A 22,759-nucleotide genomic window follows, 5' to 3' on the forward strand; every position below is an offset into this window, starting at 1 on the left:
TATTTTCTGTTTTCATCCCCACCAGCGCTATTATGAGTGTTGATGCCATAGAAGGGCAGGACGTTAACTCACAGGATGTTGACATGAGGTTAAGGAAGGGTTGGACGTGGCTGGTGGTTCATTTTAGGCTTTTCTCACTGTCTAAATAAACTTTTGGAAAAATTTGGACCGTGGGATCCTCCATTTGGTGCACGTCTGCAGGGAAGCTGCGGATTGGACCTAATAATGATACAAATCATTATTCTGTGTGTGTGTGTGGTCACTGTACAAATAAAACGGGTCTGTCAGCAGGTTTTCACCCCAGTGAAAGGCTGATTTTTGACTTGGCTCATGGGTGAGAACCAAGGGCAGGCAGGAGCGTTGCAGCAGATGGGTGTGAAAGCGCACAGACGCGCTCCGTTGTTGTGTGTCCTTTCGTACATGGACGCCAGCGGAGCTTGGCCAAACAAGGTTGTCTCCAGCCTGACCCGTCTCCCACCTCTGCGGGCCACTCTGCTCGGCCTCATTGGTTTTGTTCCACGCACCCTCGCATGAACAGACTCTTGGGAGGGCTTGAGGGGCCACAGAGGTGCAGGGCGGGGCCGAGAATCCCACAGCACAAGGTTCCAGGACCTGCACCAACAATGCCAGGGTTGATCCACCTCTCTCTCCCTTGGGTATTCCTTCCCTCCCTCTTTTCTCTGTCCTTCATCCTGTCATCATTCCCTCAGAGGTCGTGGGCGAACATCAGCTCTCGCTGCTCTCTGACTTTTGTTGTTGGTGTTTTCCTGAGGATCTGGACATGGGGACCACAGGGATGTGCGTGCTGCTGGTCTGTCTGTGCACAGTTTTATCAGGACAGAGCAGGGACACATCAGAGGACGAGTACGTGGAACATTTGAGGGAGACAAATGGAGGTGAAGCAGCCGCTGGACACCCACCAGGAATCCCAGCGCCGAGCTTAAATACCGACGACTCCAGCCCATCTCTGTCTCCGGGTAAAATCAACTTTTCTTCCTTTATTTTATTTTTATCATCAAAAAAGTAAAAGAAAACTGAAGATGAATCCCTTGAACTCCATCTACAATTTTTTGTGTACATTATTCATATAATGTGCCTCAACCCGAGTTTGGCGACAAAGAAAAGTGCTTTTCAGGCAGAGACACTGTCTCCATCTCTCTGTACTTACTGCAGCAGGGAAAGAGCACAGACCTCATCAGGAAGAGAAGAATGAGCATCCAGGAGACCATGTCTGGAGGATGAGAAGAGGAAGAAGTAGAAGAATGAGCAGTTCTTGGGGAAGGAGGAGACATGCAGCTCCAGTGGAGTCCACAGCATACAGAATAGTAAGTGACAGTGATGTCCTTCGTTTTCACCTGCGGCTTCGGTCGTGGCCAGATGCTGAAAATCACACCTGTGTCTCCCTGCTGCTCGTCACAGGCCGGGTTAGGGCGCCCCCTGTTGGGATGGAGGAGCAGTGTGAGCAGAGAGGAGAGCAGCACTCTGATGGCAGCGCTCAGAGAACTTCATGCTGAGAAGCAACGACTCATGGGTCAGCAGAGAAGACGTGATGAAGATGATGAAGATGACGAAGACGACGATGACGATGATGACGACGACGATGAAGACGATGACGACGACGATGATGATGACGAGGAGGAGGAGGTACAATGTATAATATTTAGGATAATTACAAGTGTTAACTTGCTTCCTGACTTATAGATCATTTTCTTCTGTATCAGGAAGAAGAAGAGGAAGAAGAAGAGGAAGAAGAAGAATCTGATGGAGGAGAACAAGGAGAAGAAGGAGAAGGAGAAGAGGGAGAAGGAGGAGAGGGAGAGGGAGAAGAAGGGGAGGAAGGAGAGGGAGAAGCAGGAGAAGGAGAGGGAGGAGGAGGAGAGGGACAAGGAGAGGGACAAGGAGAGGGAGGAGGAGAGGTACAAGGAGAGGGACAAGGAGAGGGACAAGGAGAGGAGGAGGAGAGGGACAAGGAGAGGGAGGAGGGGAGGGACAAGGAGAGGGAGGAAGAGGAAGCGAGGAGGAGGAGGGAGAGAAGGAGGAGAAGGACAAGGAGAGGGAGGAGAGAGGCAGAGCCTCCCAGTAACCTAACAGAAGCTGCTCTCAGCCGATGTCAGGCTACAGACGGAGCCATCAGCTGCAGGGGCCTCAGCATGACTCACCTGCCAATCATTCACAATCTGGAGGCTACAAACCTCAACATGGCAGGTGTGTGTTCGTGTGTGCATGCACATGCATGTGTGTGTCCGGGATATCCCAGAATACCACGATCCTGTTCTACATCACCTGACTGTATCCACTCCCACAATGGTGAAACCACTGTATCTAACAACATCACCACCCCTTTTTATTTACATTGAAAGAGAACAACGTCACCATGGTGATGGCACAGGACTTCTCTGGTCTGCTCAACCTGGACACGCTGGACCTGAGTAAAAACAGCCTGAACGATGAGTCATTTGGCAGCAACAGCCTGTCGGTGAGTTAAGTTCTGCGTCAATTCTGTTCTAAATTTAAAAAAAGAACCATATTTAAAGATAAGCTTTTAAACCTGTTGCTCTTTATAGAGCGCTTGTGTGTTGCCTCAGATCTGATTCATCAATAAAATCTGGAGCCCGTTAAGCGTGTCGAGTTTTACAAGTCACCTTGCATTAAAATTGGAATAAAAACAGGTCCAATCCCACATGAGTGCAGCAAAAAAGAGGGCTGAAGAGCATTAGCTGATCTTTTCTAAGAATAATCTCCGCTCTAACCAAAAGACCGCAGGCTGAAACGTGGACCACGCTGAGGCAGCAATCCCAGTCTGACCGATCACTGCAGGCCACCAGTATACGCTCTGGCAGGGTTGGCTGGAGGAAGCAGTCAGCCAAGCACCGCTGAAGTATAATTGAGATTTATTCTCAGAGCGAGGTTTTTCCTCATTTGCTCCTGACTACAGTCCCAGCTCTCTCGCGGGGTGGTGTTACTAAAGCTCGGACCAGGCAGATGATTTAAAATAATGGCTCTGTTTTATCGTTCTAATCTGCTTCAGAGTCTGACCCTTCTGAAGAAGCTGGATCTGGATAGCAACAGGCTCAGCGGCGTTCCAGCACTTTCTCCATCTGTGGAAGTCCTCAAGATGAACAATAACAAGATCGGCACTCTCAGCCCTCACTGTTTCACAGGTAAAGCTCCATTTCTGTGGACGTGGTGGCTGAGCAACGTTCTGTGATGTGCTGACAGTAACTGTAGTGTGCTCCAAGGCCTGGTGAACCTGCTGAATCTGGAGCTGGTTGGGAACGCTCTCCATGAATCCACTGTGTCACCATTAGCATTTAGACCAGCAGAAACGCTCCTGAGCCTCCATGTGGACAAAAATCACTTCACCTCCATCCCCCTGGGCCTTCCTCGCTCTCTTCAGGTCTGCCAGTGTCATAATATCTGACTAAATGTGTTTCTGATATCAAAAGGAATGCTATAGCATTAACAAATATATAGAAAAATACAATAAAATTTACAGCTAAATACAGTTTATAAAGTCAAAAGAGTACTGTACTCAGGCCAGACTTCACCTTCACACCCTAAGACATCTCCATCTGCGTGTCTCAAATGTTTGCCGCAGACACTGAAGATGAGCGGGAACATGATTGACAGGGTGACAGAGGAGGCGCTGAAGGGCTGCAGCCACCTGAGGCTGTTGGATCTGAGTCACAATCAGCTGCATGATCAGAGCGTCCCTGCCAGCACCTGGAGCCACCTCAAGTATGTCCATCCATCCATCCATCCATCCATCCATCCATCCATCCATCCATCCATCCATCCATCCATCCATCCATCCATCCATCCATCCATCCATCCATCCATCCTTTAAAAACACGCAGTTCTTTTCTCGGCCACAAGAGGGCAGGCTGATGTAGTTTGGCCTTTCTGGGAGCTCTGGCTGCAAAAAAACAGGTCTGAGCTGTAATTAGTGAGTGTTTTTGGCACTTTAAAGATCACAAGATTCACCATTACACGCTTCCAGCATCAGCTGCAGGTTTTAGCAGATGTGATCATTAGTTTCATCATCAATATCACATAGAGCAGAAATTCAAAACCAAAAAGCCCCGTGCACAGGAACAGGCACAATCAAGCACCATCTCTACACACACTCACACATTTCACTGAGGTTTTGACAGCTGCTGCATGCGCACACGCATACATTTGTCTGCCTTTGATGGGGTGCGTGCGTGCATGCACACGCTTGTGTGTTGTGTTAAATATAGTGAATTCCAGTGGGGTTTTTTTCTTCTTTTCTCCCTGCGATCCGTGTAAACCGCAGTGGGAGCTTCAGGCTAACGAAGACCAAAGAGAAAACAAAGTCAGGGGATTTCAGATAGTAATTTATGAATGAGTCAGCACAGAAAATGAGATGAATTGTATTTTTAATATATGATTCTGATTAGAAGTGGAACACTGACAGGTCACTGAGCTGGTTATTGCAGAGCTGGCAGCTGCTGCAGCCTCCTCCATTTAAAAGGCGCAATGACCTCAGCCCCTCACAGCAGGGGACAGGGAGCAAATTTCATTAGCGAGACCTGATTGCCATAAAACTCAAAGGTTCCCTGTAGATGGAATCATTTACTCTGCAGACCTCCAATGACCAAACCCACGCTGAGCTGCTCCTGGATACATTACATCTGCAAAACGGGGAGAAGAAAAGTAAATTGGTTAAAGATTACATGCTGAAAACTGCAGTGTGTTGCACCTCTGCGCCACGGTGCTGCTGCTGTAGCCTCCCACAGGCCTGCAGGGAGTGGAGGCTGGGTTTTTCTTTGCACCTATTGTAGATTAAAGGAAGCGTTCCTGTCTTATATTTTTTTAATTGCTTTAATTAGCTTCGGTTTCGAAGTCTCTCTCTAAATGTGGCTGGCGTGCTGTGCCGCAACTCGCCCCGACGACGGCTCGTTTACCGATGCCGCGTAAGCAGGAAAACAAGCACGTGTGCGGAGGAAAACACGCCACTTGACACAGATGTCAAGTGAATGGCTTTAATTAGGTTCCTTTTCAGGGTGTGTTGTCGGTGGCAAACAGGTTATATTTAGGACGGCGGTGTTTTCATTGGAGAGGCCGTACACGCAACAAGTGCTACAAATGTTCACGGCTCTGCCACCTGACACGAGATTAAAAACAAACAACACAAAACAGAAAACCAACAATCCGAAATAAGTTATGGCCAGAATAACTCATCACCTGACGCATCTTCCCTCCATCGTTGGCTGATCAGTAGGAGTTTGGTTCCCCCCAAAAGGAGAACTGTGGAAGACCAGAGAAACTCATAATAGATGACACTTATGTCAAATTGCATAGTTCTTTATGCTTGTAAATTCTCGCCTCCTGGAAGATTAGTGAGGCGTCAGCATGGTAACCTCTGGCTTGTTCTCCCAAAAACCACATTTAAAAACTATAAATGTGCTGTGACGCTTATGACATCACCCCTACTGCAGTGATGTCATAGGCCCATTCACCTACAGGCCCATAACACTGATTATTATCTATAGATAATCATAATATAGTATATACTTGCATGCTCTCTCTCTCTCTGTCACACACACACACACACACACACACACACACACACACACGCGCGCGCGTGCGGTGTGTGTCAGTTTTGTACATGTGGGAGTCAGTGAGTTTGAAGGTACAGAACTGTGTGTCCCTTTGCTCATTAATACCAGGTGGAGCTGGTAGCAGTGGTGGATCGCTGCCCTGCTACTGGCAGCAGAACCAGTGGGTGAACTGGTCCAGCGCTACTTTATTACAATAAATAATTGAGTTAGTCCGTCTGTTTTAACGGGAATAAACCTGAACTTGTTTAAGCGAGCTCAGGGGAGGTGTGACATCAGCGGTGTCGAGGTAATTACAGCTCATCATTTTAATGCATCCTCTATCTCAGCCAAAGTCCCCCCCCCCACAAAGAAAGGGCACACAATATGTGGCTGTGCCTGTGAGGTACATCACCTCCCTCCTCCATAATGGGCCACATTAGGCTGTTCTGGACCCGCTGGCCGTCCTGTGGACAGCAGACAGACAGGAAATGAGGTTTCCCTCCTGCTGTGCCCTGTGCTGTAAACTCACAACAGCTGTGTGGGCTCATCCCGCGCCAACACTGAACCTCTGTACCACTCTTTTCCTTCAAAGCCTTTAAAAAAAACTGCACCCATGACCCTCCCCACAGCCTTTCAGTCTCTTTCTTGCACGTCAACCATTTTGGTGCCTCTCAGTCCCCCCCCCCCAGTGTGCTGTATATTATACCTGTGAGGGTCCTAAACGTCGTCTCTCCCGCTGCGTCCCGTTGCTCCACTGCCTGTATCCCACTCTGAGCTCTGCCCTTCCTGCCTCCCTAAAAGCGCCACGCAGGGCGACTATAAAACAGGAGCGCCGCAGTAAACATTACATTACTGGATCATTTAACCGTGATTATCTTGCAGCTTGGCAGCCACGCGTGTCTTCAAAGGCGATAATCAGAAGCTCTTGAGTTCTTTCTGCTCGCAACGATTTCCCGCAACTATAAGGAGAAGCTGTTGAAAGAGGAAAATTCCTCAACCTTCTGCGTCTCCTCTCAGGTCTCTGGAAGCGTTGGACCTGTCCTCCAACCAACTCACCTCTGTCCCCACAAATCTGCCCCGCCGCCTCCGTAAGCTGACCCTGCGGCACAACGACATCCTTCACGTCCCGGCCTTCTCCTTCCGCCACCTGCGGCCGGGCCTGCAGTCCCTCCAGCTGTCCCACAACCACCTGAGCGACGGCAGCGCGGACCGAGCCTCGTTTGTTGGAACGTACCGCTCAATGAGCGAGCTCCTGCTGGACAACAACCGTCTGGAGGAAGTCCCTCCATTCATCCGACAGTTTAAAAGCCTGAAAATGCTGAGGCTTGACAACAACCACATCAGGTAGAATCTCCTTTTTTAGAACCGGGATCTTTGGGAACCCATTTTGCAATTCCTGGACAAATGAAATTCATCTTAAAACCAGCTTTAGGTCAACGAAATCCCCACGCTTAAGGTTCAAAGTGGTACTTCTGATTATTTTAAGGTGGTTCCGCAATCGTGGTTAGTATGTAGTGGCATGTAGAATGTGTCTGAATGAAAGACGTGAGTGACATTATCCGTTTTCTATTCATCCCAACGACCTGTTTTTATGTCACCTGTGCAGGGCGGTGAGGCGGTGGGGCATCTGTCACCCCCGGAACCCCGGCTCCATGTTGGCCGCGGTCCACTTGGAAAATAACCGTCTTCAGGTGGACAGGATTCCTGCAGACACCTTCTCCTGCCTCATTGATGCTCAGGGACTGGTGCTCTACCCACAGCAGGGCCAGTCAAACAGTTAACAGAGCATCCACATGCATGCACATGCTAATAAACTAGCATTGTTGACCTAGCTTGCCTATTTTCCTCTGAAGTGGTGCCTTTCTTTTAGAAGATTCAGTGATTGATGTTTATAGTTTAAAAATGCTCTGTTTAGACTTGTATCCATTAATCTGTTAATTAATGTAGGAGGTAATGAATGAATGGATGTGAGAACATAAAAGCTGAAGGAGATTAATCCCTTCTGCTGATCCCTGGGGCAACATGGAGGGACATCTGCAGTATTCAGTGCTGCAGTATTTAGGTCCCTGATAAAAAGAGGGGAAATGTCTGCTGACACAGTGTGAACTCCAGGGGCTCATTAGGAAGGAAAATACAAACAGCACCCAGGTTCCATATCGCCCACATGACTTCCAGTGTAAACAGGCCAGCACCAGCCGCTCTGTAGAGGAACCCAGTCACTGCAGCTGAACCAGGGCCTCAGAGCGCGCCGGAGTGACGTCAGCTCAGGCTGCGCCAACGTGTGCATGAGAGGGGCAGAGCGGCCCATTAGCCGTGTTCTCAGTGGGGCCCGAAAATGAGGGAAATGTCAGCGGAGACACCAGCGACGGGACAATGTGGCGATTGTTGGTTTAAGTAAGCTGATCTGTGGAAGAGGAGGAGAGCAGCGGTGTGTGAACGCTCAGTTCCAACAAAATGGGGGGGGAGAGAAATTTAAAACAGCAAGGCGATGAGAGCAGACAGTGGTGCATTCAGAGCTGTGGGGAACTAAAGCCATCCGGAGGGCCTGCCAACCTCCTGGACTTCCCAGATCTCAGTGTTCCCTCCAGCCTGGTGGGGCCTCAGTGCTCTGAAGTGTTGTTCTGCTCTCCTTCATTTCTTTTCTTCCACTTTCCCCACAAAAAGTTCATGAAAACTGTTCTGGCTCCTTGCAGATCGAAGGTGTAGCACGTTTGAGATGCTCTGCAAGGGGAAGAAGAGCAACGCTCGCTCATGTTCCAGCCTCATCCGTGCAGCATTGTTAAAGAAATGTATTAAAATCATATCGCTTTGCCATCGTGGTTTCCATTATTTCTCTGAAAAGTGCGCTCACGCTCCCTTTTATTGAGCTCACGTCACAAATACGATGGTGAATTGAACGTGATCGCCGGTGTGGCGCAACAATGACGTCTCAAAAACAGCCACATCACATTCACTGGAGTTCTGATTGCAAACCTTGGGGGCAATTATGAATTTCACAGTCCGTGCATGCAGAGAAAATTTAAAAAAAAACACCCTGAGAGTAATGGGTGTAATTCGGATGATAAAATGTGCTGCTGTGCCCTGTTTGAGGTCATAATTAGCAGGCTGTGCACTTGCTGCGTGGACTCTAGGCATCTCCACAGGTACAGCTCTTCAGCGTGTTCCTGAGGCTGCAAATGAGGAACAGAAGGTTCCCTACAGATGCAGTGGAGGGGGGGGGCAGACTGTGGCGAGGACGGATCCACGGTTAATGAAAGAGAAAAGCCGGAGCCGGGGTATTAAGAGACATGCAGACGACAAAGCTAACGAGATTACGAGGGCAGAAAAAACACACACAGACACATATTCTCTTCAATCCGTCGACCCTGGGGTGTAATCACGCGTCGCTTGGCTGCTGCGGGTTCCGTGCATGTGGCACAGGCTCCATAATTGTACAGTCTTTTTTACAAACGGCACATTACCGCCTCGGAAGCGACGTGTTCACTTTTTATGCCCCCGTTCCTTGTGCACGAGCAGCGCCGCGCCTCTTTCTCTCGTCCGTCTACAGTTGTGAAGCTGGACGTTTGGCCTTTGACCTTAAAGCCTCCAGCCTGCCCTTGACCCAGAGTCCAGGGATGTGCTTTTGCGTTTATTTGATGGACTTCCCTCTAGAGTGAAAGTCATAACCAACCTGTTTAGATGTTCGGCGCCACGCTGGGCTCCAGAACCCAGTTTCTGGAGGAGGAGAAGTGGCGCAGAACTCCTCTGCTCTCATGCTCTGTCTGTTTTTCCCAGCGACGGCAGCTTCCTGTGTTTGTTATTGGAGGAGTGCACGTGTGTGTGTGTGCGTGCGTGTGTATGTGTGTGTGTGTGCGCCTGCCGGTGCTGAGCTGAGCTCAAGCAGCCAAAGAATTTCTTCTCCTGAGTCAGATTGACATCAGAAATAGATAAAGTGAGACGGAGCGCACAGATTCCTCCCGAGTTTGACTTCTGGGTGTTGAAAGTCATCGACTCTTCGGGGTCAACTGGGGTCACAGCCAACCGCTGTGACCCCCCCCCCCCCCCATTTAAAGAGAGAACCCAAAATAACTGTCTCATTCTCATTATTTGACATATACTCCCTCCTGTACTGTGAAAATAGAATAAGACAACATTCATTCATTCCCATGATGCTCCTCACAAGTATAGCTACGCATGGCTGTGACCCTGATGCAGCCCATCACCCACTGGTTAGAGGCCAGCAGCACCAGTCCTTGATCCGTTTGCTTGATCCAGTTAGTCCTGTTGGTCTTTGGTTTGGTTGTTTTATCCTGGCCTGCTGATGGTCGGGAGGCTTCCTTTTGGTGTTTGAATGGCTCTGGAAGGGTTGGCCTGCCCCCACATTGGTTTTTGTTGCTGGTGTCTCCGAGCTCTTTGTGGTTCCTTCAGATCTGCTTTGGGTATGTTTAATTTCCATTGGTTTAAGTCCTTTGTTGTTCACTGTTTCATATCTAATTTAATGTGGGAAGCAAAATATTTCAACCTTTTCCTTTGGTGGTGTCCTTTTATGCTGTGGCCTCCGCTCTGATTTTTGATTCACTTATCCTCTTTATTTTGAGACCCTAACAGATGGATGTCGTCTGGAAAAGCTTAGAATCCCTTTAAAATACACGGAGGCCCAAAGACTGATGAACTGTTTCGTTTTTCCTGAATCTGTTTACTCTGCTGCATTCATGAATTATCTTAAGCTTCTTTAGTTGTGCACAAATCAGCACTCTTGCTTTTCTAAAATAACCCACTGACACGGGGAGAAAAAACCTTTCGCTTTCTCCTGCACAGACGCTCATGCACACCTACACAGGAGCTAACAAGTGGGTGCGTTTATGCGTAGAGACACTTTAACTCAACACTGGCAGCAGAAAAACCAGTTTAATTTGGATGCCAAGCCCTGGAGCTCCAGCCCGACACCGTAATCAGCCGAACCGCAATGAGAGAGCCGCGGAAAGCAGAGGGAACGACAGAGTTTACAAACTGAGCTGGGAGGAATGTTATCTGCTACAGACCTTTATCAAAACTCTGCTTCCTGCCAGCGGCCCTGCAGGGCACTGAGCTGGCCCGCTGTGGATACTGGACCCTTCGGGCGGGGAAATAAAGACCTAAACACGCAGGAAAGTCGTCAGGCTCTTCTAATAATAATCTGGGCGATACAGAAGATTATCTGACACTCCTCAAGTGATGTGGAGATAACTGCTGTTCCCTGCTGCTTCGGTCCTGAGGAAATGAGGTCCAAGTGTTTCATAATCTGAGCCAAAATCTTGAGATGGGGAGGAGTTCCAAGTCTCACCTGGGAGACGTGGCAACCCCCAAATGTAAGGTGAATTTAAAAAAGGGCCTAAAGTTCATAGAATGAGCTTTCACGGCTGCAAGCGAGGAGGGTGTGAGCGGATTTGGATGGCGCTTCTAATAAGTTTCTCTTCTTAAATGTGCAAAGGGAGAGGACATTCTAGCCATCGGCATCGGCGTGAAATCACAAACGTTAACAACGTTGTGCAGAAAAACACCGCCCAAGATAAAAGCTCAGGATAAATATTTATTAAGTCTTCCCTGTGCGACGCCACGTTTTGAACTGGCGCAGAAAACCCTGATCCTTGGTTCCTTCCTCCTCCTCCTCCATCCGAACGGCAGAGAAAGGAGGCAGGCTTTTTGACTTTATGGGCGCACCCCCCCCCCCCCCTTCCCTCCCCACACATCAGTCATTTCCTCAGTTTTTGGATGGGATCGAGCGCACATTGCGCCCCGACACGGACCTCAGTGGCAAAAACGGTGGCGCAGGAGCAGAGGCTGGATGTCAGAGCGGAGCACCCCAGGGCAGCGACCCGTAAATGTGATGAGATTCTAGGGCAACACTTTCAGTCGAGTCTCCGGGACAATTTGGTGCACAGAGGAACAAAAACGCACAGCAGCACAAAAGTTGGGGGCCCGCAAATAATAACAACTTATTTCTGCCCGTAAGGTAGGGAGATGGTTTGATTTTACTTTCTGTCTTACAAAATGAAAACTTTTTTTCAGTAACAGGAAAAGTCACTGAGATTTAAATTCATGTTTAACTTTATAATTTTCGTTCAACTTTTTATTTCGTTAAAACTGTACGATATCTATTATTTCCTACTATTTCTTTCTCCTTGTAAATAACATATCAGGACTTAAACCAACCTGTTGCGTGCTTAAACTCCTTTGATTCTCCTTTTCCCATCTTCTAATACTGACGCTGAACAGCAGGGGGCGCAACAACACTCTCCTCAAAGGGAGCAACAAACCTTTTCTTTCTTCTCAGTTCATCTAAAAACGCATCCGCCAAGAAGCATCAGATTTGGGATGATTACTGCCAAATGTTGACCACGACAGCACCTTTGAGGACTTAAAACTGCTCTAATCTAAATCTAATCCAGCAGTTTTCTTTCTATAAAATGATACAAACACACAGTAAACAGTAAACTCACAATAATTTCTCATCCTTTTGGGATTCTTCTGTAGTTTTCTTTGCTTTAAATTGACCCAATCTGCTCATTTGTTCACGAACCTTTATTATTTTAATGTATTCCTCTGCCGATCTGTCTGTTCACCTGTTTCTCCATCACCTGTCTACGTATATGTTAATCACATTTTTTTTATAGTTTATTTTTTGCTCCTCTGTCCTTTCTGTCAGGAGCACCGAGCTTCTCGCCACCACATCCAAGCTTAAGAGCTATAGAGAAGCTGCCAGTTCCTTTTTTAGGGACAGAAGTCACCAAATTATAGCTGGCGAGGCAGTTAACTCCACCCGAAGGCCCTTATGGGACCCGCCTAGCGTTAACTTCTGCTGTCTGAAGAGTGTTGGCTTGTGCGTTTGTGTGTCCATCTGTGTGGACTGAAGGAGACATGTCGTGAGGAAATTGAAGGGAGGTCAAGGCACCAGATCATTTTAAAGGTAGACGTTAGATTACGAGATCAAAATAGACGGTTATCGTGCGTGCTCGTACTCACGCGCAAATAGTTCTGTGTTTGTGAGTGTGTTAAAAGTTTGGTGTTGGGATTTTATTGCCACAAAGCTCTCGGGACGTTTCCTGTTCAACTAGAGTGTGACACAGTTTAAAGGTTGGAGGTTTTGGTGCTGTCAGCACTCTGGCCATGTCCACTTAACATGAAGTAACTTCAGCCCTGAGTGTTGACGTGGCTGCTGTCAACACATGAACGCGGTGACAGTGGACACATGTAGTCAACCTGCTGTCCCCCCTTCCCCCCGGCCGTACACAGCCACCAAAGGACTGCTCGCAAATCCCTATTTTAGATCTTTTTTTAATGCTGGATCGAGTGTTAAGATGACCAGAACGAGGTCATCTTGAGGGTTGTGTGTACGTGGGAGGTGACAGCATTTGTCCTTCCTTCAGCTCCGCAGTTATAAAGAACAAACCCTCTTTCTTTCATTGTGAGGAGATGATTGTTCTTGGCAGCGCAGAGGGCGTTTGGATTAAATACGCTGCATATTTGTTTGGCCTGACAGGGATGTGGCCTTAAGGGAACTGATCTCCCATCAGAGTAATCCCAGGATGTGATTGCTGACAACTGTCCCAAAGTTGACAGACTGCTTCAGAATCTCTGTGGGAAACTCAAACTCAAGGACCTGAGACGGTGCATTCACTGACACTGACTGACATGTTTTCATATATTCTCCCCCTGCTTTTGTCCTCCCAGTGTCTCATTTTTATCATTTGACTCCATCAGAAAAGTTTTATAAAAACACCGTCGGGTAACTTCGCCAAGGCTGTGGCAAAGAAAAAGTAGATGTCTCAGCATTACACCTAAATATGACTATTGAGGCGATGCCATTAATCTGCTTCCAGGGCGACCTCGGCTGTTTTCAGACAGCTTTTAGCAAGAAGCACAAAGCAGGCGACAGGCTCTTCACACATTACACAGAGCACCCAGACAATGAGGCTCAGGGAGAATCTGTAGGATGATGCAGACATCTGCCGCAGCCCTGAGCAGAGGAAAAGAAGAATAGGACCTCCAGTGAGTGTTATTATTATCAGCAGAGGGCACCGTGAGGAAGGATCCTCCTCTGAGGACACACATTTGAACAGAGATGTGGTCTGCGAGTGTTGCTGAAGCTGCCACCTCTCAACAGAGGTGGTGCATTTAGACTACCTGCCACTTACAGCTCGGTCCTTGGACCCCTGCTCTGACCACTCAGGCCTCACTGACACCTCGTCAAAGGTGGCCCTAATGCGCACCTTGGTTCAGCGGGACAAGGGCTCACTCACAAGTCGCACCCAACCATTGTGATTGAAACCATGACTCTGGTTAACACCTCACAGAGCCAGTCCACCAAGAAGGACTTTACTGTGTCCTGGATGAGGACCAACACCAGCACTGGAGAATCAGTCCCCATCGTGACTGAATTACCGTTCAGTTATGGGTTGGATGTACACCCCAACACCACTGTCCACACGTCTCTGCAAATGGCTGATGGGCTAACAGAGATGAAGGACGGTTCCAAAGCTGATAACGCAGGGAGTCACGTTTAAAGATCTGCCATAAATACCCTTGGACTCCTCATTAAGTTGCAAAACACAGGCTGCAGAAATTGTAGGTGTTAAAATAAGCCCGGTTTTGTCCTCCCTCCGCGTGTATCCCCAGCTCGTTTGTGTGCTGAGTGTCATTGTGTGCCGTTGACCATATATGCCCTCATTGTGTCCTTTTGGCTGCATTCTTCTGGCTGAGGCCAAGGCCAATGCTGATTTTTCCCCCCCAAGCAAAATGGTATAATTTGGCAGCTATTTTTATTGCAAAGAGCAGACTGCAGAGGCCAGTTGTTCATGCTTTAAGGCCAGGTCCACAGACTTTTTCTTTCACAGATTTTAATGTCTTTTTAATGCAACTTTTTCCTAAGGTGAGCAAATTATACAATTGCAGCCATGTTGCATACGAAACTACTTGATTTTTCTTTTCTTTTGAGTGTTTTGTTTGGATGGGAATCAGTTTTGAAAGTGTTTGCAAGGCCTGTGGAATAAGAATTCCCCCTACATTGAAATAAAAGCTATAGAATTCCCCCCTCATTACTATTTCAAGATGCAAAAGGTTCTGGGGAGAAGAGTTAAAACAAGCAGGAATACAATTACAATAAATTTGGAGATCAAGTCGAAACATAGAACAGTAGTTATCACCAACCGAGCTGTCAAATCTTTAACAACACATGTTTTCTTGTTCATCTCCCTCCTTTTGTCCTGTTTCAGAGCTCTGTGCTGATATTAAACTGTTCAGATTCCAATGGTACCATCAAAGTTCCCGGGAAATTCCATTGGCATGCTAACCGTTGGCACCGGATCTTGCAGCTCTTGGATAACAGAGCAGGGGGGTGGAGCTCAGAGGGTTTAAGGGTCACCCAAGGGTGTGACACACCACTGGGATACATTTCACGGGATTAGCTTCAGGTTAAGGGTCCCTATTACCCATCCTGTGGATAAATTAGCCTGATGCTAAGTGGCTTTAACAGGAAGGGGGTTTTCGGTTGAGTACAAGGGGAGACGGTGTTGGGTCAGTGCAGACGGGATTAAGGAAGGAGACAACCACAGACACACATGTCTGCTGACCTCAATTAGAGGTGTGCACACATGTACACGCACAGCTATGACATCATGGAGCCTGTTTTGCATGACGTGTCTGCACACTCAAACACATGCGCGCCCGCACACACAGACATAGATACACACATGCCGTTGCTGCCCAGTTTCCCCTCTAACTGAATGGTAGCTTTGTTTGGCCGCTGGGTTGTCAGGAATAAAGTTTTCCACCACTGATGCACTCAAGGCTACCTGATTGGTCAGTGTGAACAGGCTCCAGGGAACAAACTCAGCTTCCAGGATGCGGACAGTGACGGCTTGTCAGTGTGGTTTAGGTAACTTTGGTGTTCCCAGAGTCGATTCTCAGGGAGCGAGCAAGTAGAAGAACTCCGTTTCTCCTCACCAGCCTGCAGCGCCTGCCCCGCCTGCGAGGTGTGGTTTGAAAACAGGAGGTTTGTAATTACGGATAAGTAGACCGTTTCATAATATTCCAGCTTGACTGTTGCCCTGAGCTGTGAATTTCAAGCACTGATGCCCCCCCCCCCCCCCCCACACACACACACCCACATATTTGCACTGCTATCTTTATAAGGACTTTCATTAACCTAATGCATTCTCTAGCTATCACATCAATTCCAACTTCAACCTTAAACCCAGGTCTTGAACAGGCCCTTTGTTGCTATAAGGACCAGCCCAAATGTCCTCACTTTGCACGGGAAATTTGAATTTTAATCCTGTTTGTATCGTGCACAAGAAGACAGGCACGTGCAAACCTACACATGCCTGTGCTGAGCATATTTTGCAAATCACTGACTGTAAATAAATATTTGATATCAGTTTGGAGCTCATACCTTAAATTTTCATGTTGTGTTATTGTACATTAAAAAGAAGGCTCCACAAAACACCTTTTCCCTAAAAACTTCTTAAACATTTTTTTCGTTCATCTGCTTTACGTCTGTACTGTAACTTTGAGCACCTCTACTGTCTTCAAATTCAGCTCCAATTGAAGCATTTTGAATCACGTACGTATTTAAGCACTTTGGAGTGCAACACAAACCATTTTCTCATCTATAAACTAATCCTTTCTTCTTGTGTGTCCTCAGTTAAGAAGATAAGCTAACGATGTGGCCACATTACCCCCTCCTGCTGTGGCTCTGTGCGGTCCGACTGCTCTCCCCGTCCTCGGCCCTGCCCTTCGAGCAGAGGGGCTTCTGGGACTTCACCATGGACAGCCTGGAAAAGGGAGAGATGATGACAATGATAAGGGACGAGGAAGAAGGCTCCACCCCGACAGAGCCCACCTCTGTACCCACCTTCGCCACCTGCCCCTTCGGCTGCCAATGTCACCTCAGGGTCGTCCAGTGCTCCGACCTCGGTCAGTGAGGGACTGTCGAACTATGCCGTTCTTGCTTTGTCATCATTTCTGTGTTTTTGTTGAGGTCCAGCAGGAAAAAAGACGGGGTGAATGACAGCGTGAGTGAGGGTGACACATCCGGCCTCGCATGACCATCTGAACCCCCCCCCCCCCCAACTGTGGTGTTTTATCAGAGAGGAATTTCTCCCTTGAAAAATAAATCTGGTGTGTTTTCACTCTGAAAGGCATGCCTTTGAGGGATTTTGTGTTCCAGACCTTCTGTGTCGGTCAGAACGGAAAAAGGAGATCAAGATGAAGAAGGAGGAAGAGAAAACAAAGAGGAGTTTGATTTTGGTGGAGGAAATTTAACTCAAAGACACTGTAACGCTTTAAAAACAAGCCTTGCGTTCATATTTACAGGGTTTTGTGCTGATGGAGTATGCATTAGCTGAATCCGACTCTAATTACTCTGTTACATCAGAGTGTGTGTTGTGGACAAAATGGTTTTGTCGAGTCATCGTTCTACAGGCTCCGTGTATTTACCGTCACTGCCGTGGGTAAATATGGAAGTATATAATTTCCAGGATGTCAAGTGCTTATTTAGAGCGGATTTATTCTGGCGTCTGTGCATCCCAGCAGGATGGTGGAATTTTGTGATGAGGGGAGCTGGAGTTTGGAGAAGGTGTTAGCTTTGTCACTCTGTGGTATGCTGAGAGGGTGAAGAATTCCTGGTAACTGAGGTGTTGTTTGGGCATTTTTGGGTGTTGACAGCAGACAAATTCAAAGTTTTCCAGTAGTCAGGATGCATTCAGGTGACTGGTAAATATTTCTTACCCCTTAAATCCATGTTTGTATAGTAATTAACTGTATATAGGGACTAGCGTGGTGACATAACTATCACATTGAGTTAAAATTACAGAGGCCGGCTCATTCAAACTTGGTCCAGAACTTTGATGGTCTTATCTTCCTGAAGGCAGAAATCCTTTAGATTCCTCCTAAGGCCCAGATTGTCAGTTGGAGCTGCTGGCGAATGTTTGATCCCTCACGGTTGACTTGGAGGGTGTGGCGCGCTGCGGCCAAAGCTGTCCGTCTAAACTTAACTCCAGAAGGACAGCTTTGGGTAGAGTCCAGTGGGTCAGATGTGGTCGGTGGCACACTGGATCCCAGTGGGACAGCTGGTGCTCTGTCACCAGCTCCATCGGTTGCATCATGGTCCAGATGAGGATGGCCTTAACCGGGAATTGGGAATGCGGCCAGTCTGGGACTGAACCCATCTGATCCGGTCATCCAAGTGATTCTGTGATGTGGTCTTGGTAATGATCACTGGTTGCTGTGTTTGTTAGTGTGTCATTTTTCCAGAGAGGTCCCTGAGGGGAATAGGGCAGGTGTGTGTTAAACACTGCCCCCTATGTACATTTGTACATACTGCAATCGTATCAGCGTAATGCTGTCAGTGTTCAAATGTCTCAGCATGCCCACAGTAACACACAGATTGTGGTTTTCTTTATGTAGCTACACCATACGTATCTCGTGATTTCAGCCGCCTGTATTATTTCATCCCTGATTTAGGTCATTGGACTTAAATCTCATCCTTTTTGACTTCTGTCAGATGGGAAGCAGATGACAAACATCTGGCATGTCCATCTGGTGCAAGATACGTATATTAGCATTTAAGTAGAGGAGAACCATTTTGTGTGTGTGTGTGTGTGTGTGTGCTTTTTTAACTACCAGACGAAGATCAACTATAATGAAGCTGACATTTGTAGCCCTATTATTGTCATTATTATTATTCATGATATGATTGTTATCTTTTTTATAGTTACCAAGTGAGGCCTGGACATTTGTGTAATAACCTCCATGGCTGTCTCCACCTCTTATTAAAACAATACAGGAGGAAGCCTAAAGTACTAATTTAACATTTTGGGAGTGTCCTCAGATGACTTTTGAGGTCCAATGGAATCTTTTAAGTAGACAGTGACTACTGTATTTATTTTTGTGTCTGAAAGGGACTTGCCAATTGAAAACTTACCAATTTTAGGGTGTTAACAGTTTTCCACAAATCTATTTATTGTAGCATGATATTTTTATTTTATATATATATTTGTCCTCAGGTCTGACTGAGGTGCCACAGAATATTCCTCTGGACACGAAGTTTTTGGATCTGCAGAACAACCGAATTCAAGAGATCAAAGAGAACGACTTCAAGGGCCTGACTAACTTATATGTAAGACACACAAGCTGGTGATACTCACAACACCCTGTCTGGTCTGTTGCACTGTAAAGTATCACCAAGACTCTGTAGTCCTGCCAGAGAGGTTCACATCCTTTGGTTTGGCCTTCTACTCCAGCGTTGAGAGGATGAGAATGGACCATTTTGGTCTCAACTTGGATTAAAGGGAATTTTTCCTTTGTTTGTCTCAACGACAACTTTGTCCAAATGATTTGCATCAGTTGTTTTACCCTGGTTTCATCTGAATTGAGCGTAATTGTCAAATAAAAGTCAAGTGAATGAAAGGGTTGGCATTTCAAGAGAAAGCCACTGCTGCCATAGTTAAAAGGTCACTTTTTGCTCCTGGCTGTCTGGATGAAAACCTTCACTTTACATTCCTTTTTTGTTTACATTTTATGTGAAGGGGCAACAGACAAGACAAAAAGGTTACACTTGTACAAAGTGCTCTCCCCAAGAGTTTACCAAGGCAGCAGCGGTAAAACCGCAAGCCTGCCAACTTTCTTTTCCCAGACACACCTAGTCACACCCATTCAAACTTTAATGGTGTTCTGTTGTGTGTTCTTCACGATAGTATTACTACCCCATTCATTCTCAGTGTTGCTCTACATTAAAGTTAAGCAAAGCTACTTGGAATGTCACCCGTCTTTGCTTCTCTCTGGGTTTTACTCACTCCTACTCTGTTTGCCAGAGCACTTACCAGAAGCAACATGAAGTCTGGCTGCAGAGGAAACATCATACAATAACATTTCTATGAAGGTCTATTGACATCACCCTACGTCTCCTTGCCAGCACAGGTGGAGACCGTCTGCTTAGAGACGGACCACAGCCGACTGTTTTTGTTCAGTTTTATTTCCCAGAAACGAAGTCGGGGAATTCGCACCGAGTTTGTGAATTTTAACCTAGGACAAAAACACAAAATCGTTGAGTTTTACCTTATGTTTATTGTTCTTTCTGTAGGCTCTCTCCCTGAGGAATAACCTTATCCAAAAAGTGCACCCCAAAGCATTTTTGCCCCTCAAGCACATGCAGAAACTTTATTTCTCCAAGAATCTGCTGCCTACTGTCCCCAAGAATCTGCCACCTTCCCTGGTTGAGTTAAGGATCCATGAAAACCGCATCAAGAAGGTGGCGGCCGGAGCCTTCTCGGGGCTGGGCAGCATGAACTGCATAGGTCAGAGTTACTGATGAATGATATTCAGAGGTGCTCCCTCCTGCCTGGGGTAGCTCTTGGGTGTAGATTAAAGAGGATGATGGATTTATTGATTTCATGCTAGAAATATTCACTTCATCTTGCAGAAATGGGAGCAAACCCCATCCACAACAGTGGTTTTGAGCCTGGAGCCTTCAAGGGACTAAAGCTGAATTATCTGCGCATATCAGAGGCTAAGCTGACCGGGGTGCCAAAAGGTAATAATGTACAGCACATGGCAGAGCAGAAGATCACTGATGATGAATGTTCACACTATTATGTCTTTGATGAATGAAGCAAATACAGTGTCTGCTTAAAATTACAGCCTTGGGCTGAGGAACACCAATCCCGCGTGGACTACTTGTAAAACCGCAGACTTTCTGTTTCACTGTTTTAGTTTTGTCTGACTTCAGCAAGATCAAACATGTTTATTTGTGATTCTTCGACAGTGTGGCAGCCAGTTTTTATCATGTTCCAACAGACCAAAGATCTTGTAACCCCCCCATTCCACTGTGTTACAGACTAAACACCATGTCTCACAGCATATCACTAAATGTACATCAACACACTGAAAATCACAGTTTGGTGTTTGGAAACATGTCGTTGGTGTTTAACTGAACAGAGGAAATAATCTCAAAAAAGAGGAGTGATTTAGTGGAAGATATAAGAAGATAAATTAAAATAGACTCATCAGTTTCTGTCATATTCTATCAAGTATCACATTAATATCCTGTCTGCTTCTCAGATCTTCCAGACAGTCTTCAAGAGCTTCACCTTGATCACAACGAGATCCAGGCTGTGGAACTGGAGGATTTGAGCCGCTACAAAAACCTCATTAGGTATCATTTGCACTACAGCCAACACATCAGCTGACATGGAGGCCCAGCGTACCTATCAGTACCTATGGTTTTTCATGCAAAAGCATCTACAAGAGTCATTTGATGTGTTGTTTTTTTTTTTTTTTTGTGGAAAAGGGTTTGCATAGCCTCCGTTTGGGTCTGCAGCTTGAAGCCTTCCATTGGTTTACACTGATGTATGAAAGCTGGCCTGATTTCTGCCTTTTCCCTCCATTTGTCTCCAGGTTGGGACTCGGCTTTAATCACATTCGTAACATTGAGAACGGCAGCCTGGATTACCTCCCCAGACTGAGAGAGCTCCATTTGGACAACAACCGGCTCACACGTGTCCCCACAGGCCTCCCAGATCTGAAATACCTACAGGTGAGTCTAGATCCGATTGCAGGCTTAAATATCAAGAGGTGCCAGCTTCACTCTCTGTGTTGTCATTCCTCTGTAGGTGGTGTACCTCCACTCCAACAACATCGACCAGGTGGGGGTGAATGACTTCTGCCCTCGCGGATTCGGGATGAAGAGGGTGTTCTACAATGGCATCAGCCTGTTCTCTAACCCCGTCAACTACTGGGAGGTGCAACCCGCCACTTTCCGCTGTGTCACAGACCGGCTGGCCATACAGTTTGGCAACTACAAAAAGTAGAGGGCAGGGTTGTCGGCAGGTGGATGGAGGAGCCGATGATTTAAATTAAAAACAAAAATATGAGGTTAAGAAATGAGGGGGGAGAAATGGAGGGGTGAAGAATCGGTTGTGAAGAGGAAGGTAATGACAGGACTTGAAGAGCAGAGAAAGCAAATGGTTTGCAGAGCTTTTTTTTTTTCTTGGTTGAGGTTTTGAAAGTTTTGCCATCACAAGCAAAGTCGCTGGTCTGAATGGAATGTTCTCCCCATCCTAAATCCATGAAAAGTAATAATGAATGAAAACCAGAGCAAATGTAAAGTGGTGCATACATATTTTATACCAAATAGTGCTTTTCATGATAGAAGTCATTTTTTGTTTAATTTTAACAATAACACATAACAGATAGTAAAGTAATGCTTTACAGGTTTTAAGTGGTGCTCCTTGACTTTCCTTGTGCCGTCTCGTGTAACATTCCTGTTTGGCTGCATGGTTTGATGGAATTTCTGTGATTAAATCAACAAAACCTATTTGGGCCTATTTTCCACAGTTGCACGAAATTATTATTTAAGTCAAACTATTTTCTTTTGTACATAAATAAGAGTTTTTGATTTATTTAGAAACCAAGCCATGCCTTTTTCACGTTCCTCTCATCAGTGCTTGAAGCCATTACTGAACAAATCTACCAAGCAGCCTTCTTTTATTATCAGTTCTGTACCTTTTATTATGCCGTCTGTACCATAAATGCAGTATTCTTTGACAGAATGCTGCGGTAGTCGGGGATTAACCCCTGTTAGGGAAAACACACATCCTCTTTGTTCTTAGTGAGACAATGATTAGGATTGCGTTTATTTAGTGCTACAACAAAGTTGTATTAATGCATTGTTTTGCACAGTTGTCTTTTATGCTTTATCTGCTTTGGGGGTCTTCGGAGGGTTAGTGGTTTATGCCGGTCGGCCCGCGTGGAACTGGCTGCCGACGTACTCTGCCCTGTCTCTTTTCTGTAATCTGACCAGCTGCCGTTGCATGTGAATAAAGACATTTGTAGTCCGCTGCATAAAGCCAGAGAACAACTGCTGTGCCTGTGTCGGAAAACCCTGTGAGAAATAAAGAGGAAATGTCACGTTGTCCGGAGAAATGTTGAGTGCACACACATGGAGATTCTGTAACTGGGCAGGATTTTTATGGTGGAGCTGGAGCCTCCATAATCCTGAAAGTATAAAAACACTAATAGTTCAGTCGAAAATTATGCAAATATCATTAACAGGCCGCATGAAAGTAGCACCAATCCCTTGGCTTAGATGAATTTATAATGTGTATATTGGTAATCAAGCAAAGTCTTGTAATCTAATCATTATAGACATAATATCTTAACTCAGCAGTAGTGTCATACAA

At 46.5% G+C, this 22,759-nt stretch overlaps 2 protein-coding genes and 1 long non-coding RNA gene across 3 annotated transcripts; 2 read left to right on the plus strand and 1 right to left on the minus strand.

Moving 5' to 3' along the window:
• The first annotated feature begins 459 nt into the window (after positions 1-459).
• si:dkey-32e6.6 (extracellular matrix protein 2) lies at positions 460-7,395 on the plus strand. Its single transcript, XM_057040170.1, has 11 exons — positions 460-977; positions 1,174-1,325; positions 1,420-1,644; positions 1,722-1,916; positions 2,067-2,205; positions 2,361-2,476; positions 3,029-3,161; positions 3,240-3,397; positions 3,599-3,738; positions 6,582-6,908; positions 7,171-7,395. The coding sequence occupies exons 1-11, from the start codon at positions 782-784 to the stop codon at positions 7,343-7,345; spliced, it is 1,956 nt and encodes a 651-aa protein (XP_056896150.1). The 5' UTR covers positions 460-781; the 3' UTR covers positions 7,346-7,395.
• LOC130529699 (uncharacterized) lies at positions 4,326-11,783 on the minus strand. The gene is made up of 4 exons (XR_008951634.1): positions 11,736-11,783; positions 7,163-7,314; positions 5,209-5,271; positions 4,326-4,655 (listed from the first exon to the last, which is right to left on the minus strand). It is a non-coding gene; the product is annotated as an uncharacterized LOC130529699 (long non-coding RNA).
• bgnb (biglycan b) lies at positions 11,276-22,492 on the plus strand. The gene is made up of 8 exons (XM_057040173.1): positions 11,276-11,535; positions 16,225-16,496; positions 18,587-18,699; positions 19,663-19,876; positions 20,002-20,112; positions 20,640-20,733; positions 20,976-21,114; positions 21,191-22,492. The coding sequence occupies exons 2-8, from the start codon at positions 16,244-16,246 to the stop codon at positions 21,386-21,388; spliced, it is 1,122 nt and encodes a 373-aa protein (XP_056896153.1). The 5' UTR covers positions 11,276-11,535; positions 16,225-16,243; the 3' UTR covers positions 21,389-22,492.
• Positions 22,493-22,759: the final 267 nt, after the last annotated feature.

This window comes from Takifugu flavidus, chromosome 8, assembly GCF_003711565.1.
Source record: "Takifugu flavidus isolate HTHZ2018 chromosome 8, ASM371156v2, whole genome shotgun sequence".
Taxonomy (NCBI): Eukaryota; Metazoa; Chordata; class Actinopteri; order Tetraodontiformes; family Tetraodontidae; genus Takifugu; species Takifugu flavidus.